This window comes from Hippocampus guttulatus, chromosome 6, assembly GCF_054856545.1.
Source record: "Hippocampus guttulatus isolate MCC_2025c chromosome 6, RoL_Hgut_1.0, whole genome shotgun sequence".
In the NCBI taxonomy this organism is placed as follows: Eukaryota; Metazoa; Chordata; class Actinopteri; order Syngnathiformes; family Syngnathidae; genus Hippocampus; species Hippocampus guttulatus.
In genome coordinates this window covers 24096007-24113584 of record NC_141266.1, presented here as the reverse complement: position 1 = coordinate 24113584, position 17578 = coordinate 24096007, and the positions used below count along the sequence as shown (strand labels likewise).

At 45.4% G+C, this 17578-nt stretch overlaps 3 protein-coding genes across 7 annotated transcripts; 1 reads left to right on the top strand and 2 right to left on the bottom strand.

Moving 5' to 3' along the window:
* The first annotated feature begins 98 nt into the window (after positions 1 to 98).
* On the top strand, positions 99 to 1622 carry LOC147204324 (transmembrane protein 238-like). Of its 2 annotated transcripts, none has more exons than XM_086114621.1 (2): positions 99 to 261; positions 1045 to 1622. In XM_086114621.1, the coding sequence occupies exon 2, from the start codon at positions 1082 to 1084 to the stop codon at positions 1409 to 1411; it is 330 nt and encodes a 109-aa protein (XP_085970747.1). In that variant the 5' UTR covers positions 99 to 261; positions 1045 to 1081; the 3' UTR covers positions 1412 to 1622. The 2 variants fall into 2 exon arrangements, with proteins under 2 accessions (XP_085970747.1, XP_085970749.1); XM_086114623.1 differs by having other exon boundaries at positions 101 to 261; positions 1080 to 1622.
* On the bottom strand, positions 1587 to 17533 carry LOC147204322 (C-Jun-amino-terminal kinase-interacting protein 4). 3 transcript variants are annotated; one of them, XM_086114608.1, is made up of 28 exons: positions 17364 to 17533; positions 10382 to 10643; positions 10113 to 10307; positions 9908 to 10028; positions 9667 to 9737; positions 9495 to 9559; positions 9224 to 9290; positions 8983 to 9146; positions 8650 to 8897; positions 7952 to 8009; positions 7704 to 7856; positions 7567 to 7609; positions 6920 to 7047; positions 6770 to 6823; positions 6537 to 6662; positions 5635 to 5767; positions 5490 to 5576; positions 5371 to 5418; positions 5162 to 5303; positions 4975 to 5017; positions 4674 to 4754; positions 4521 to 4588; positions 4287 to 4435; positions 4037 to 4208; positions 3178 to 3291; positions 2985 to 3083; positions 2448 to 2534; positions 1587 to 2349 (listed from the first exon to the last, which is right to left on the bottom strand). In XM_086114608.1, the coding sequence occupies exons 2-28, from the start codon at positions 10508 to 10510 to the stop codon at positions 2231 to 2233; spliced, it is 2964 nt and encodes a 987-aa protein (XP_085970734.1). In that variant the 5' UTR covers positions 10511 to 10643; positions 17364 to 17533; the 3' UTR covers positions 1587 to 2230. The 3 variants fall into 3 exon arrangements, with proteins under 3 accessions (XP_085970734.1, XP_085970732.1, XP_085970735.1); XM_086114606.1 differs by lacking the exon at positions 17364 to 17533 and adding an exon at positions 12372 to 12507; XM_086114609.1 differs by lacking the exon at positions 17364 to 17533 and adding an exon at positions 12372 to 12507 and having other exon boundaries at positions 8983 to 9143.
* Positions 13578 to 15324, bottom strand: LOC147204323 (uncharacterized). Of its 2 annotated transcripts, none has more exons than XM_086113749.1 (2): positions 14916 to 15324; positions 13578 to 14139 (listed from the first exon to the last, which is right to left on the bottom strand). In XM_086113749.1, the coding sequence occupies exon 2, from the start codon at positions 14081 to 14083 to the stop codon at positions 13670 to 13672; it is 414 nt and encodes a 137-aa protein (XP_085969875.1). In that variant the 5' UTR covers positions 14084 to 14139; positions 14916 to 15324; the 3' UTR covers positions 13578 to 13669. The 2 variants fall into 2 exon arrangements, with proteins under 2 accessions (XP_085969875.1, XP_085969874.1); XM_086113748.1 differs by having other exon boundaries at positions 13578 to 14143; positions 14916 to 15320.
* Positions 17534 to 17578: the final 45 nt, after the last annotated feature.

Genomic DNA, 17578 nt, shown 5'->3' with positions numbered 1-17578 from the left:
TTAATATTGACACTCCGTACCTAAAATGAAATAAAACGTGAGACGTATGAACTATTTTTGCCTCACTTATAACAAGTTGTGCGAAAATGTTTGTTTTTCAAATTCGCCTGCGTTGGCGCCGGTGAGTCACGACAGGTCGAGCAAGTGACGAGGTGTCAAGTTTCGGTTTTTACTGGTGGCTCAGGAGTCGTTCTTGCCGTGTGAGAAACGATTCGTGAAGACGTTCGCATTACGCAGTGAGCAAATCTGGTTAACTTCAAGGTAAGAGTTCGAGGATGAAAATGTTGCTCGTTTGTGTGGTTGGTTTTGCTCTCACAAGTGTTGATCTTGGACGATTTCGGGCTGTGCCGTGTTGTGATCCGGGGCTGACTTTGTCACCTGAAGCTCATAGGACAGGTGTGGCATTTTTGACCGTTTTGACACCAAGCCGCTGTTCCCGCATGTTGTTCCGCCTGCTGTTCCGTTTAAACACATTTGCACCATCTGTACGAATTATGATGATGATTACTTGGCTTTTAGTCATCGCGTTAGGCAAATTCTTGTCACCGCGACGAGCTTCACATTTACACTTAATGATATAGAAACGACCAACAAAGTAAAGGTACAAGATGAGCAGCATTAAGGAATCTTTGAAATGGAAATTTGGTTAATACATGTGTAGAGTCCGAGTTTAGGGGCTTTATAAGATCTCACCAATAACCACAAAGTGGACATAACAAACAGATTAGAATACACGAACCACTCTTGACCCTCCACATGTATTCGTAAAAGAGATAACCCTGAACCAAATATCGAACATATTATATTTAACAATAATTTCATTTCGGAGGTAGAATTTCATAATCTGTTCAAGTGAGAATTTAGGCAAGGTGGCCAGCATTACAAGAAGCCTGTGACAAAGATAAATATTTTTGCCCCCCACCCGCTGTTTCCTAATTTTGGGATTAGATTTAAATGTATGATCATCCCGTTGCAGGACTTCTTTGTTTGTGTACTGGTTGTGTGAATTAAATACATACCGTGAACAATTTAATTTCCCGCAAGGAATGATCGATCCCTCCATCCATCCACGTGCTTAGCAATGGCCCCCAAGTACGACGGCCTGTCCCACTGCAAGCTGGCCCTGCTGTTTGCGGTGCTGATGGACCTGCTCGGCGTGACGTCCCTGCTGCTGGGCGTCTTTGCGCCGCTGGAGATCGGAGGAAGAGACTTTGGGGATTTCCTGGTGTACTCGGGAGCCCTGTTGGTGCTGCTGTCCTTGGCAGGCTGGGTCTTGTGGTACAGCGGCAACATTGAGGGCTTGACCTCCAGCAAGGAGCTGGGGGGGTACATGGGCGGCGCTGTGGACCGCCTGGCCCGATCCCTGAGCAGGAGGATACGGCTCCCCAGGACTCACAGCAGTCCCACCTAGACACGCGCACGCTGCCCGAGGCAAATGAGGGCCATTGTGTACAAGGACAAACGGCAGTTGCAATGCAATATGTTGCAATGTGTGTGGGTGTGTGTGTTTTTTTAAGGCTACCGACACGTGTTGCATGATATTCTGCGTCGTCGTCATTAAAAGTAAAACAAGCCAAAACTGAAGCTTGGGAATAAATCTTATTTGTAATTTTAATGTACAAGATTGCAACTATTCTCAACAGTTCCTGCATGTTGGAGCCATGTGCACAACTGCGTTTAAATACTGCATAAAATAATCATGGCACTCCCTAAGCTTTGGAGAAGATATTAAAACAGTAAAACAATCAAAAGTTCCAAAGAAAAACATGATCATAGAAATAAATAGAGATGTGCTTCCATTCTATAGAGGTGTGGAGGTATTTGCAAGTCGAGTAAACCTCATTGACAATGCACTGCGAGTCCAAAAACTGAAGAAAAAAAATATATATATATATACTTAGAAGAGTGATGCTCTGGTTCCAGTTCGTAGTTAACAACAAAATATATACAGTACGCGCCAGATGAATGAACAATGTTACGGTCACGTGTTCCTGTTCATAAGCAAAACATTTGGAACAAGTCATCAACTTTGAATCCAACAAACTGGCAAATGTGGATCTCGGTGAAACTCAAACCATGACTCAAATGCTATCAAATAAAAGGCAGAAGGACAAGAGACAGAAGTGGGACACATTTGCATCGAGACGGCAGAGACGAAGGCACTCGAGGCTATTTTTTGGGGGATTAAGGAGTGAAAAGATTTGAGAAAGTCTGGGGCATCCGGGACATGTCAGAGGGCAGCGCTGGGCAAGGGAACGCTAGAATTCTGCCAAATGATCATATGACTGCGCTCGAATCGCTGCGGCGTCGCTTGGAACAACTCGACTGAGCCGTCGCTCTCGTCGTCTCCTGCAGACGTGAGTAAAAATCAGTCTCCCCCGGCAGCAAAAAAAAAAAAAAAAAGTCGGAAAAGCCACAACTGTAATATTTTCAGTCGTTCCACTCACCGATGCGGAAGTTGATGTAGCCCTCGCCTCCGCTGAGGATGAGCTGAGAGCTCGCAACGTTGCTGCCACTGGTCGACATCAAACAACCTGAGCCAACACAAAAATGTCACAGAAAATCGCAATGGCACGATATGGAACTGTGCGATGAACATCGGCAGCATCAATTCAAAATTGACCTCAGAAAATGATAAAAGCAGAAAACATTTTGGATGCAGATCGCAGCAAATGCATTTTGCTTGTCAACCGGAACAGTTGTTTGGGTTTGTTTTCATCAACTGAACAGAGGCCAGAAAAATGCTGATGTCGTTGAGGAAGGGCAGAAAATTTGAAATCGAATTGGTTCAAGAATCAGTCTCGTTGCGAATGTTTAAGTTGCATCGGCGAGCAATACTGATTCTGAATCGGTTGGTCAAATTAGACTGACATGGCAACACATACATGCTGAAATCTTTTCTGGACCTGACCGCTCGCAACAGCTAAAAAAGGCCAAAACCGCAACATGACTCCGCGGCATAAAAAAAAAAAAAAACGAATGACCTGGTGCGGCAATGATGAAGCGGACAGCTTGTCGGTGTCCGTGGTAACACAGCTGGGCTGTCGCAACAGAGCAGTATGGGATGGAAACTGCTTCGGACGCTGTGAAAGACAAAAAATATATATACCGGTATATTAAAAATGGCTGCCTTCCAGCGTCTGACATGAAAAGTATGAAGTCGCACAGAACGCTTACTTATCGTCAAAGGGATGGAGACGATGGCACCGCCCGCCGTGCCCACCCACAGGCGGCTTGAGATGACGGCCAGAGAGGAGATCTGAAGAGGCGAGAGCTCCAGGAAAGATTGACCTGCACACACGCATTGAGAGGCACGAGGAACCAAGTGCAAAGACTTTGTTAGTCAGAATCAGAATCAAATTTATCCGTGGCCAAGTATGTACAAGACACACAAGAAATTGTCTAGAGGGACGTAAAGGAAAGATTGACCAACAGGGGGAGACATAACGGGAACCCTGGCGGTCCGCGCGCCGATCCATATTTCGGATGTGAAAAGAAAACAATGGGGAAATCCAAATAAATTGATTTTCCGATGTCTGTGCTCGGGTCCGACTGATTCATCAGCCTTAATCCGTCAATATTAGCCCTCTTCAAATTGGGGAGGTGGGGACCTCGATCCGTATCCTTTCCACATAACAACATATACAAAAGACAATTACATTCTAATACACATTTAAAAACATTTTTTTGCCAGCTTTTCTCGAATGTCAGGTTATATACACTTAAGTTTATGTCTAAAGTGTATCCCCCCCCCCCCCCCCCACTGCAATCCGGATGACTGTCAGATCTATGTCCTGCTAAGCAAAAAAGAGGCTTTCTCCTGGAGGCCACTTTTATCCTGTTTGGAGGAAATCAAGACCTGGATGGCAGGAAATGTCTTGAATTTCAAAGGTTCACTGAAAATCGAGGTCAAGGGTTCTCATGAAGTTCACACAGTTTTAAAGTGAGCTCTTATCGGCCGCCGGCTTTTTCGATAAAGGGAGATGCCGAGATTCGACTTCAGCGGTTACCGCTGGAGAAGAAAGCACGCACCCACCTAATGATTTGGTCACCAAAGCAGCAAAATCCACTTCCTGTAGCGGGCGTCCAGTGGACCAGTCAAACAGCCTGAGGACGGAGTCAAGTCTGCAGGACGTCCAAACGCCACTTCCTCCGGCACACAGGAAGCGAACTTGCTGCTCGCTGCGCTCCGAGACGGGAAAAACGTGCTGGCGAGGCAAAGAACACGGCGGGTGGATTCCAAGTCACCCCGGCCTTGAAAGAGACTCTCCTCCGGGCCGAATTACCTCCACTTTCCTCCTATTAATGTCGACCACGTGGACTCGGTTCCAATAGCCGACCCACAAGCGTCCGCCTTTAGCGAGGCAGCAGCGAATGGGCTGCACGGGGTTGGAGCCCAACGGCATCAATGAATGTGACTGCAGGTTCCAGCCGCCTCCAAAATCACACAACATCGCTTGAATATGTCAAGCGTGGCAGAAACGTAGTCAGTCCATCATGGAGAACGGACGACGGTTTACCGGAACTACTGGAGAAGAAAGCCAAAGTTCCGTCGCCTAAGCCGGCGATGACTTGACCCTGGGAGCATCTGTCAAAGTCAAGTGCATCATGTTGACAGGAACGCGTGATGATGTCAAGGGAAGTGTCATCAAAAAAAAACAACTTGCACTCACCTGAGTGAATGAACGCTTTCAGAGAGGGAAACTGAGTGCAGACAGCGCCCCCTATCTGCAGAGGCTGCATGTATCACTATACTGGAGTAGAAAAACGATCACATTATTTGTCGACTGCAGGTAGACCAGAGGGTAATGTTTTCGAAAGGCAACAAGTCAAGCAAAAACCAGCCCCCCCCCCAAAAAAAACCAGATATATATTATATTTGCTAAAATTCAAGAATAAAAGAGCGAGCAAATGGGTTGTGATGTCGTAGAAAAAGTGAATCCGGACAGAGCTGCTTGTTCGGCATGCGTTTACCTTCCTTCCTGAGTTCCAATCCAAACAGTTCCCGGACAGTCCCCTGACATAACAGAAACAGGAACGCGTCAGAGGAAAATCCCGCCTAGCCTAGTGCCGCTGATCGGTTTCCAGTAAAACGCCGGCGCGGCTGGGAAGAAACTAAACAAAGTTGGGGGAATGTTTGCGAGGGGTTGCGGGCACTGACCGACGGGGGGCACGGCACAGATGCAGAGGGCAGGAGCCGTGGGGGGGAGGCTGAACTGATCCAGGACAGTGTTGGGTCGGGCGGGGTCAATCACTGAGACGCCACTGCTGGAGGCGGGGCCAGAAACTACCCACACGGAGCACTGACCGAGTTTGGAAAAGATGTTCATTAAGGTTGACCGCTGGGATGAACGAGCAGGAGAAACTTACCGTTGCCTCTCCCGAGAGCTCCGGCGGGACGGCCACCGCACAGTTCAGCTGAAAAAGAAAAAGCGGCGTTTGATGTTGAAAGGCTGTCCGGGCACGGCGTCTGCATGGACGCGTCTCACCTTTGCGGTGCAGTCTCTTTGGTCCAGGAGTCGAAGTTGCGTCAGGACCGGCACGTCTTGGGGCTCCGGGACGGCTTCCTGAGATTCCTACGGCCACCGGGGATTGAGGACGTGCACGAAAAAGAAGGGCGGACCTTCCCCTTACCTGAGTGTTAGCCAGGGGCGCGCTCCAGCCGTGCAGCTGACGCTTTCCGAGCGTTCCCCAAACGTGCGAGCGAATTTCCCTGTAGAGTTCCCTCCTCCTGGCCCGAGGTGATAAAACCGGAGTGGCAGATGATCTGGGGGGGCGGGAGCATTGGCCCAAAAACGGGAGCCATCAGAACTGGAAAAACATGTGCCAACGTAGCTCACCGGGCGGGGAATTGCTCATGTCTCACGAGGACAATTCAAGCTTCCGGAATGAAGTCATTTTAAGTTTGGCTCAAACTTCCTTTTGAAAGACAAGAACAAAAATAAATATGTGGAAAATGGAAAAATTGCATTGACCATTGTTTTCATTTATTTGATCCAATCATTGTTCGACGGATTCATTGGCGTCAAACAAAAAAAAATATTGGTCAACTAAACACATTTGTAGATGTAGATGCAAACAACCAAATAAAAATATGATTGAAAGAAAACACTTCAAAACATTTTACTCTTAAATAGATTGAGTAATAGTTCAACCAAACCCCTTTTCGTCGTTTTCTAAAACAATTTTCCAGTGCATTTATTGTAAACAATACCATAAGAAGAGGAGTAAAATGACAAAAAAATCCTAGATTTGATCAAATAATGGATTGCTGACAATGAAATACTCAACATTATGAATTCTTTTTCATTCATCTGATGAAATAGTTGCTTTAGTCATCATTGATTTATTGCAAAAACGGTCAAAATTAACCTCAAATTCTAATCAAAATGTCATGTCAACTTTCTGCAGAGGCATGATCCCCCCCCCCCCCTACAGATTGAGGTCAATTTTTTTTTTTCAATTTGATGAGGTCGTGCACCTAACGTAGCATGGCGGCAGGGCGATATGGCCACAAACACGAAACGCTCGCTTACTGGGCCTGACTCTGACCGACTTCCTGTCGTTGTTGAGGCGGTGGCAGAGGAGGCAGAGCGACCGATGAGAAAGCGGCGCGAGGTACGATCAACGGCTGTTTGGTCAGGCCAAAAAAGCGATTGAACCTTTCAAAGAAAACAAAACCCAGATCAGACGAGCAATCGGGATTGATAACCACGGCGATCCGAAGTGAGGCGGCCATTTTGACCCCACAGCCCAAAACATAACTCACTTGGCCCAAACACTTGACCTTCTCTCCTCTGAGAGCCTTTCTGCTTTCGTTGCCCTACGCGGGGAGGAAAAAAAGGAAAGGCGACTTCAGTCACGCGGTGTCAAAAATGCCAAGTCAGACATGAGCTAAGAGGAGAAAACGGCGCGTTACCTGAGCGTCTGGCTCTGCCTCATTGCCTCCTGCAGTTCAAACAGCCGCTGTTTGTACTGGTTCTTCTCCATGACCACCCGAGCCATTTCCGAGCGAGAGAAGTGCCGCATGGAGGTGGCTAATGAGGCCTGGATGGAAAGATGGATGCCGAATGTGTACCTCGACTTCTCTGTGAAACTTCTGACGGTTTTTTTTTGTTTTGTTTTGTTTTGTTTTCTAGATAGAAGCCGTTGATCAGTCAATTATTTTGTTTGCGAGCACAAGGTGGTGGCAGCAAAGCGCCATCAATAAGCTAACGTCGCTAGCATCGATGTTGCGGTAACTATCAACCTTCAAACAAATGATACTTGAACACAATCTACTGCAAAATATTCAGAGATCATATGACAGTACTCACACGTGCATATTCTTTATCCTCTGTGAAAAACTATGAACATTATGGCATCTTATTTGTGATACTCGTTTTATTATCAAATCTTTATTATATACTGCGCCCTGGTGGGCAAGGCGCGTTAGTATTATAATCTGGGGGAAAAAAAACCTTCAATAGCGTGTTATTTTTCTTATTAAAAGTCAAGGTGCCAATGGATGGCTAATTAAGTGTACGGTAAGAGAGTGCAATTAGATTACATTTTTACAGTTCTTACATCAGGATACGACGACTGAAATGTCTCCAGTTTTTCTCGAAGTCTGACAAAAGGGAGGAAAAAAATAATCATAAATCAGCACACGAGTACAACATAAAATGCGACACGAGCCCACGAAATAAAGTGCACACTGAGACCTTTTAAGTTCCTCCTCTTTCTCCTTCATCCGGCCTTCGACTCGTGCCGCCGTTTCCCTCAGAGAGGTCACTTCCAACTTGAGAGCGGAGCGGTCGTCCGTCAGCTCCACCACCCGATTTATCAGAGCCTTCCGGGCCGTGTCGACCGACTCGCTGAAAGACAAAAGCGAGGGGAAAAGAAAATGAACACTTGGCGCATTCAATTCCTGCGGACTCGAGGGTCAGCTGAAACCCGACGCGGGACTCACTGAGTGCGTTTCAATTCCTCGTACTGAGAAAGAATCTCCTCAAACTGGTCAGCACTGCCTAGACGAGGGAGAAATCAAAGGGAAGCTTCAACACACGGTGAGGAGCAGTTGCTGACCTTAATGCGCTCGAATGGTGCAAACCCCCCCGCCCCCCCAAAACAAGGATGGTTTTATGAAGGGATCATTCTTCCACATGGACTCAATGTAGAACTAAGGAGGCGCAATAAAAGGAAAGAATGCGTAAAAAACTGAATGTCCAAAGTTTGTCATCATTTAAGAAGGGAGCTCAAGAGTGTGTTGTGGACCACAAGAGTACGTATCGATGTTGGAATTTTACAGAGCCTTCCATCGCTCGATTGTGACACGGAACAAACGGTAAGAAAACAAACACGCAATGAGCGCCTTCATCCGCGCGCTCCCGATGGCCGTCGATCAACGCGCACTAAACGGCCAATCAACTCTACGCTGTAATTCACGAACACCCACATCACTCACCAGGCCAGGCCCCGCCTTTTAAAGCTACACGCATTCAAAGTCACAGATGCTAAGGTAGAACCTGAGGATGGTGAGCCCGAGCGGGCAAAAACGATAGCTGGGTGCAGGTCATGCAAAATCCCATTCATCGGTAGGGGAAAATAAATGTGCATTAAAAACAGACGATCACGTTTTTAAGGGGAGGAGTTTTCGTTAATACCTACCTCTGATGCTGGCCCCTTGGTCAACACTGTCCACAAAATCCTGACTTAGCTCCGACAGCTCGGAAAAAACCGAGTCCGTGTTGCGTAGTTCCCACTCCATGCTGTCCTCGTCCAACTCCTCCTCCTCCTCCTCCTCCTCCCCGGATTTTTCCTGCTTCGCTCCTCCCGTTAGTTCTTCCACCTTGCCCTCCTTGAGCTCATCCTCCAGACTGGTCTCGGGAGCATTCGTGTCGGGTCTTGCTGGGGTACTGACAACATAAGCCGAACGGATTTGTACACACTGTGGCTTTCCGCGGCGGGCAAATCGCATCCCAAGCTTTCACGGTGAGCTACCCGGTATCAGCCGAGGAGCCGTGAAACTGTCTCAGTTCAGGAGTGGAGCTTATGATGTCGTTGACAAAGCGATCCGAGGCAGACTTGATCATATCGGCAGTCTTCTCTTCTTTGGCATCCGTATCTTCCAAACACAAAGTACCGGAGTTGGAGCGCGTTCTCTGCTAAAATCAAGCCAGACGCATCCGTGAGTTGGCGGCTCAAAATGTACAGAAAAAAAAAAAAAGGTTGTTCAATTTACCTGGGAGCTGGAGTCTGCTAAGACTTGATTGAATGAAAATTCAGCATTTTGGGGCCACGTGTGATTCCTGAATTGAGTCCCAAAAAAACAAAACAAGCAAACAAAGAAAAAAAAAACCCAAAACACACATGAGCAAGCTTTGTTCACCCCCGGTTACGAAACGCGGCGACACAAGCGCGACCCTTGGAGGTAAACGGTAGCACCAGCACGACTAAAAGTGTAACACGAGAGAAGCGCACGCTGCGGTTGTCAAACAGAACATCACCACAACCTCAGGGGTGAATCTCTTTCCGAGTCCTTCCTCTTTTCCAGCAGTTCCCGATAGGAGTGAGCCAACTAGACGAAAGAGCGCCGAGGATGCGAAGGATGAGATGCCGAACAAGAAAGCGGGTCAACAAAACCACTTTGACGGGGGATGCGCACGGCCGCACGCGATGTCTGACCTTGTTGTGCGCAAGCCTGAGCGTGCTCAGTTCCCTCCCCAGGGCCGACTTCTGCTCCTCCAAGGCCACCACTGCAACGCAAGGACAGCAAATATGACTTCCGCTGTTTGTTGGTGGAAAATAACACCTACTGATTGGTCGCACCCTCAATAATTGCATTTGATTTCGTTCATCGGTGATTTCGAAGCGTGTAAAGTACGGAACGAATTCAAATCCCGAGTCAAGGTATGAAAAGACTCACGGTGATCCGCCTGCTCCCTGGCTTTCTTCTCGAGGCGTCTCTCTCTACTTTCCCGCTCTTTTTCCCTCGCTCTCATGGCTCTCCTTTCCTGCTCTATTTGGTCATCCAGCTCCAAATACCTCTGGAGAGAACCGAAAACCGCAGCGTTATATCAAAGCTCGGGAAGCGCAACCACATGATCCAAGGTTGGAAGATCCGAGCGCACCTCTTGGCTTTCTTTCCTCTGCGCTTTCTCCGTCTGGTATCGCTCCAGCAGGCCGTCCCGCTCCGCCCTGTCCCTCTCCGCCTCGTCCTCTCGTTCTCTCAGCCGGGCTTTGCAGCTGGCCAGCGCCTCCAGTACCCACACAAAGATGGGTACCAGGGACTCCACCACACCCTCGCCATGGGTCTCGATAACCGCCTGCGCGATGGGACAAGCGACGGTTTGAAATGCGGCAGGCGGTGAAACGCAAACAAAACCACGGGGAACGGGACCTGCAGTTCGGAATACAGCTTTCCGGCCTCCTCGCTGACGATGTTGGGATCCAGCTCCACTTCCCCCGTCCCGCAAAGCACTCTCTCACTGTACTCCATCGGCTTTTTGGCGTCACGCCCGCTCAGCATCAATTGCGCGGGACTTTACAACTCGGCGTAATTTATCCGGCTTTGGGACAGTTGCGCACACTTTGGCTGCAGCCATCCTCCGCAAACGTCACGCGCCGCTTGCGCTTGACAAGGGCGGCGTCGTCCTCATGGACTGGAACACAGGAAAAAAAAGGTGATCGGTAAAAATTAAAATGGGACCATTTTGGCAAGTTTATTCAGCGCCGTTTGGGAGGTTGGAGCCTATCGTAGCTCACACCCGAGTGGGAATACTGAATATCATTCATGCTTGGACATGCCTTTTTTTTTTTTTTTCCTACCCCCAGAACATAATTGGTGGTGAAACATCGGTTGCGGTTCAGAACGCATGACTAACCTGGTGTTTCACGGCAAACAAAAACAAAAGACATTATTCAACGTGGGTGATATTTTATTGCAATGGCATAATTTATAAGTAAACAAATAAAAAGAAAAAAAAGAAATAATTTGGTCTTGAAATATGTGCGTATTATAGAACAGAATGATAGGTACAAAATATTCAACTGGAGCTAGTTTTACAATGGACAGTAAACAACTCTGGGCTCCAGACTGTCCCAAAATGGTGGCATTTTGCTCCGAAAACTTGAGACAGTGCAAGTACATTTTTCGTCTTCTCGCGCCTGTGTGACCAGTAAATCTGTTGATGATATTTTTCTCACAATTCTGTGCTCATTTCAGCCAATTTATGAGCCACATTGTGAAAATGAGTGGAGGGAAAATTTAATTTGCAACTCAATATACAGTGCACACCTTAAAATTTATATTTGTGCCCCTAAAAGTTGAGGTTGGGTGCCACTGTGCATCCAAGCAAAAAATAAATGAAAATAAAAAGTTAGTCCAGAGACCTGAAATAACTCTTGAAATTCCTAAAATACCTAAAAATGAGTAATAATAAAAAAAAAAGGTGGTGTAAAAAGGCTTAACGTGGCTTAATGTCAGAAAACTGCTTGTGATTGACACCAAAATTCACATGCACATCTCAGTTCATGCCCACTTCAACGTCTGACGATATCAAACAACCCCCATTTGGGATTTTATGGGCATGAGGGCTTTTGCTCCCCATAGACGAAAGAGATCTAAAATAGTATTTTTATATTTTCAGATATTGATGTGGGTATATGCGCATGATATTTTGTGACGATTGGTTGTCGTTTTCTAACATTAAGAAACTTTAAACCTTTTCTCGACAGCGAACGTCTGTGGGTAGAGGAAGGTTTAATGCTTGTAAAATCCGAAATACGGTGGCGATTGTCATGATATTTTCAGAGGACGACGTGGGCAAGAGGAGAGATGTGAAAGTGAATTTTGATCACGATTGGTCGTTGGACGTTCATTTTACATTAAACGTTTTGGGACAGTCAAAAAAATTATATATCTACCTTGCGTCATTGACATCAATAACTGCACACACAAACAAACATGTTATCAAAACTATAGCAACGGAACTATTGTTCCGTTCGTGTAAAGAGAAATTCCGTAGATTTAGAGGAGTTTGCGGATAACTGAGAGAATTTTATCTGAGCCTCGTCAGCATTTAGTCATGGAGAAAAAAACTCGTGTTTTGTTAAATATTACAATCAACTTCCGTTGTAAGGGTTATGATACAGTGTGAAACTGTCGAACATGATGGTGACAATATCATCAATACGCTGGCACAAGTATTGGAATGACAGGACTGTATTGCGAAAGCTGCACATTTCAGTAGAATGTACCTTAGAGGCTAACTACTGAAAGCTAAACGTGCCACTTTTGAAAAACAGGCTGTATGAATAAATAACGTGACTGACAGGAGACACCTGAGAAGGCACAGCGGCGCCGTCGGGTTCTTGCTCGACAAACTCACCTTAAATGTTTGACTCCTCTGTGTTTTATTTCACTTCTTCCTCTTCTCCCTCCCCGCTAAAAAAGTCAACTTTCGCTCGGGTTTTTCGTTGCTGGTGGGGGGGGTGGGGTGTCAATTACTCCCCCCCCCCACCACCCCCATAGTTGCAAGTTTAGAAAAAGGGGGCAGGGTTTGGGTTTGACGCGTTTGTACTTTTACATCTAGCCAATCATGTTAAAGTATTTGTCTTTTGATCCAATAGGAGGGAAAGGGGGCGGGGTTTTTACGGCTGTGTTTTTCGAGGGAGGAAAAAAAAGTTCCTGAAACTTGAAGGTTGACACGTGACCACCTGGTATGTCATGTGACTCGAGTTGATACCTGACTGTGAAGAGTTCACATTCAGAAATAACTTTGCACACTTTTGTCAACCTCCCCCCGAGGTTCAACAAAACTAAACTCAGTTTGACCTTTTTAGCTGATGATGACGTTACCTTTCATTAAAAAAAATCCCCCAAAATGACACTCGTGAACAGACAATTTTACTCTATGCCCTATGCTTCCCTAAACGTATTTGTCTAAATGTCTTAACTTTATTTCCTGAGCACATCAGGTTTTTTTAAATATTTAGTTTATTTTTGGTTTTTACGTATGACATGTAAAACCTTGTGCAATAGGGATTTTGGTATGCATTGTCATTTATAGCTATGACGTCACAGAAACAAAATCTACCTGCTGCTGAGCCTAACACCAATTTCAAAAACATCATTAAATATATTACTATATTACATGGTAAATCAGAGGCGTCGAGCATGGTGAGCAAAAGTTTTACTTTTTTTTTCGTCCTGTCAGATTTCGGCATCTATGTGTTGCCATGTCAAGCTAACCTGCCTGAGGCCTTCGGAATCATAATTGCCATGTAATTGAACCTATGTTAGCAATGGAACCGTTTCTTCCACCAATCAAATTTAAAATTTGTCCTCACAGAGCCAGTGAGGTGGCCCTCAGTGTCGTCATCCAGCGTTGAATCAAAAGCAATATGCACACTTTACGGTTTAATGATCAACATCTCTGGTGGCGTCATCATTTTATTCAAGTGTTTTATGATTCTGTCATGCAATTAGAGAAATATTGACTCTGATTGACAGTTTCTTGAAATGCAACTGAAGGCCTCCTCCTGCCTATATGTCTTCAATGATCACGACAGAACGGAAGAGTTCACATGGGAAATGATTTGCACGTTTGCACGTCAGGAGGCGTGTCAGCACAACACGTTCCATTTTAATGACAGAACTCAAATCCAAATCTCTTGCGACTGTCAATTACACCGTGACCCGTTTAACTGCATTCTCCTCCACAAGCACTTCCTTGCCGTCCTGCCTGGCGCTGCGCCTCCTCTCCCTCCTCCTCTTCGTCAGGATGTAGAAGGCCACCACGCTCCCGACCACGGCAAAACTGAAGCCCAGGATCACCAGTCCCAGCGCCAGTAAGTGAGATGTTCCCTCGCTGAAGTGGTTCAGCTGGTCCCAGGTGCCCACGCCCACGCAGCTGAAGCCGATGAGCGTGCCCCAAAAGCCGAAAGCCAGCATGCACGAGCCGCAGGAGAGCTCCACGCCGCCGGTGACCACGGCGATGCCCGCCACAGAGACCACGCCTCCCGGCAATGACACGGCCTCGGATTTAGGGTCATAGGTCACAGCTGAAGCTGATAGTGTGGAAGCATCAAGGATTTCCATGGTGGGACTTTTCACTCCGCCAGCACAATGTTGATGCTTCACCCTCTGTGTTATAACTACCTAAAAAAAATTTTTTTAAGTTGTGTGAACTCAAAATGGGTGCAAACGATAACATTTTTAAATTGGGACATTCAACAAAATATTTCAACTTTTGCTGCTGTGAAAATTGGCTAAAAACTACATTTCAAATAGAAAAACAAGTGAATTAATCTCATTGATGTGTTCCCAACAAGTAATCCACCAAATCAAGTGCTTCATGAGCGGGTTAGTAATGAAACAAAAACAATATTTATTGGGATCTACTTGCTCATTTTCAACACTTTGGGATTATTTAACATGCATTTTGAACATTACGGCCGTTCCTGAGAAAGTAACATTGCAGTAGGGCGGCCATCACTTTAAAAAATAAAATTAAAAAAAGGCCATTTACAGTGGCGGATGAATCATTTTGAGTGCGAACGTATACATAAATTTAAATTCATGAGGAGAGAAAAAAAAACCGTAAAGACTTAATTTATGAGGAAAAAGTAAATCTGAACTGTACATACTGAATGGAAGAGTAATTGGCTAAAGTGGGTTAATTGCAACGCTAAAAGAGAAGCAGAATTTTTCACTTTCAAAATGTAATCTCAGCAGCAGCGTAGAGTTTAAACAGCCGAGGAATATATCCACTTAGCGATGTCTTGCAATGCCCTTGCTAACGGAAATCTATGAATCATCCAACTATAAAACAGTGTTCTCATTTTCATTCAACGTAGACTACCTGCCCAATCATTCTTCCGCCGCCTGCTGTAATAATTCCAAGAAATAAGGGGAGCATAATCTTACTTACCGTAGTGAGAGAAACGTCCCGGGGGAAAAAATATTCCCAGTTGGGTCTGCGAGTGACCGTGCTTCTCTCCCAGGACGGCGTGTGCAGAAATGGGCGAAGGCGGCCTCGGTGCGGTCACCTTATCAAATGCGTCACAAGTGGAGGCCTCTCAAGATGGTGGCCGTTCTCGTCAAGATTGTTGTCGGCGTGATGTTTCTTTGTTTGTTCCTGTCTTTCCTCGCGTCCACGAGGAAATGGTCGTCTGTCATTCAGCGTCATTATGAGCCATTAAGTGATATTTATCTTGGAGCTACTCCCTTCCTCTGCGCTGAGCTCTGTCACTCTCAACGCTGGAGCGGTGTCCCGCCAAGGCATTGTTTCAGCTCCCTTAACTATTTGGCTATTTTTTCCATCATTTTTCAGCAAACATGCTCTCTTGGTTCGTGTTGGACTCAAATGAATAGCTCTGTTTGGATATCACAAGCTGTTGAACAAGGTCGCAATTATAGAAACCATCAGTGCTACACACACACACACACACAAAAAAAGAATCAGTGTGTCCAACTGGCTAAAGAAGTGTTACGAGTTGTGCTCTGGTCAACCAATTACATCCACCAGCACATGGCAATTTATTGTGAACCCATGAGCAAATTGGATTGACACAAAAAGGCTGAATACTGACGGAAAATTAAAATGAATTGGAAGATACAGAATTGGAAGCAGGTCAGCCAAAAGAAATGCTCAAAAAGTTAGAGAACTGTGGATGGTTTTGCTGAAATGAACACAATCTGACCAGCTAAAATTTGTGGTATATAGACATTGTCAAAGGAAAATGCTTTACGAAGCAACACAGACATGGTTAAGAAGTGAAACAATCGACGTGCTAATCCTTGCTTGTGTTGTTTCAAATTAAATCTAACCAAATAAGGATTTGTGTCAAATGGTGGCTATCGCTAACAACAGTGGTTAACACAAATTGACAAAGGTAAATATGATAAATGACAAAAACATGGTTAAGAAGTATATTAACCTCCAAGTAAACTTGGCTGTAATATCATCATTGAAAATATACAGCGCCAAAAAAAAAAATGTTAGCAGACTAGCGGCTAGCACTACTACTTGTGTTTAATATAAATTGACAAACATAAACCTGTTGTCAAGAGACAAGACGTGGCTCAAACGTTCAGTAATCCATGTACTCATCCAAACAAATTTTCGTTGTATTATAACATCTCTTAAAATAAACAGTGGCGAAATAAACTTCAGTGACGACTGGCTAGTGCTATCAACTGTCTCTCATGCAAACTGACAAAGATAAATGTGTTGAGGAGCAACAAGACATAGTTAAGAAATGAAACATGGATTAATCCCAAATAATGTTTAGCATTTCTTAAAATAAACAGTGCTAATATCCATGCTAGTGACAACCAGCTGCTAGTGCTAATGGTACAAAACATTAATGGTCTGGTCAATTCTAAAGAAAATGTTTGGCGGTTCACAATTCCATCAAGATGACATTTTGGTGACCATTTGTTTTGTTTTGTTTTTGTTTTTTGCATGACTGTCATTACTTTCATTAATGGCTTCTTCAAAATTGTTCTAAACCATCCTTAGCTACCTGTTACCGATTCCAATTAGAAAACGCAACAATTGGCTCCATATGTAAATGAGCAGCAAATATACCGTAACAAGATCATTTCACATGAGAAGGGCAGTCGCTTACTTTAACTATATCCGGTCTGGGTCAGAGGTAAAATGTCAGGGTGTGTTTTTTTAAATTCCTTTTACTGAGGGGCTAATTCTATTAGCCATGACAGTCCCGGGATGTTGGTGATGATGCTAATTGGCTAAGTGGTGGATCGAGGGGGACTGGGAGGGCACGGCTAATCCAATAGATGGACTCACAGAGCATATTTTTATGACGTCAAGCAAAACATCCAGCGCATTTAATTTAGCGTCATTAAAATGTCAAACCAAGGCCTAGACGTGAACATTTAACAGATGTCGGAACTTTTTCTTTTGACGGTTGTCTCCATCGCAGTCAGGGTAAACAAAATTTAGGCCCAGGACTGAAAAGGCCAGAGATCAAATACGACAGTGTTCGATTGATTAGGCAAACAGAGGCAGTAAAGTTGATGAAAGGTTAGGCTGGTCAACTTTGGCCTGTTCTGATAGTCAGTGGTCGTCTGAAGAGAGCCGCGCCTCCAACGGGAAACGTCTTGATTCATTGAAGGTTCACGCTACATACTGTACAGGGAATCTCTAAAAAGCAGCACGTGATCTTGTAACGGTCGAGAATCGGGAGAGTCAATGGAAAAGCACACAATCAAAAATGAGTCGCTCCTTTGAGGCATGCAGCACCATCAAAGAAGTTTATTTCAGTCAAAAGCTCAGCCACCTTAAGTCCCGCATTAACAGAATTATCCTGGTCCCACATTAGGAGATGGTTTCCCCCCTTGCCCTGCTTACCTCCAACTTATCTCTTCCGCCGCTGAGACGCTCGACGTACACGCAGACGGGTAAGTTCTCCTCTCTCCTTCTTGGGTTTTAGACATTTTCAGGTGGAATTTTGTATCTGGACTGTACTTGAATCCCCGACAGGGATCACTGCGGTGGATCTTGACGTGAAAGCCTGCGATCAGGAAGAGGCTCAAACGCCGCCTCTATTCTAAGACGCTTGCCAA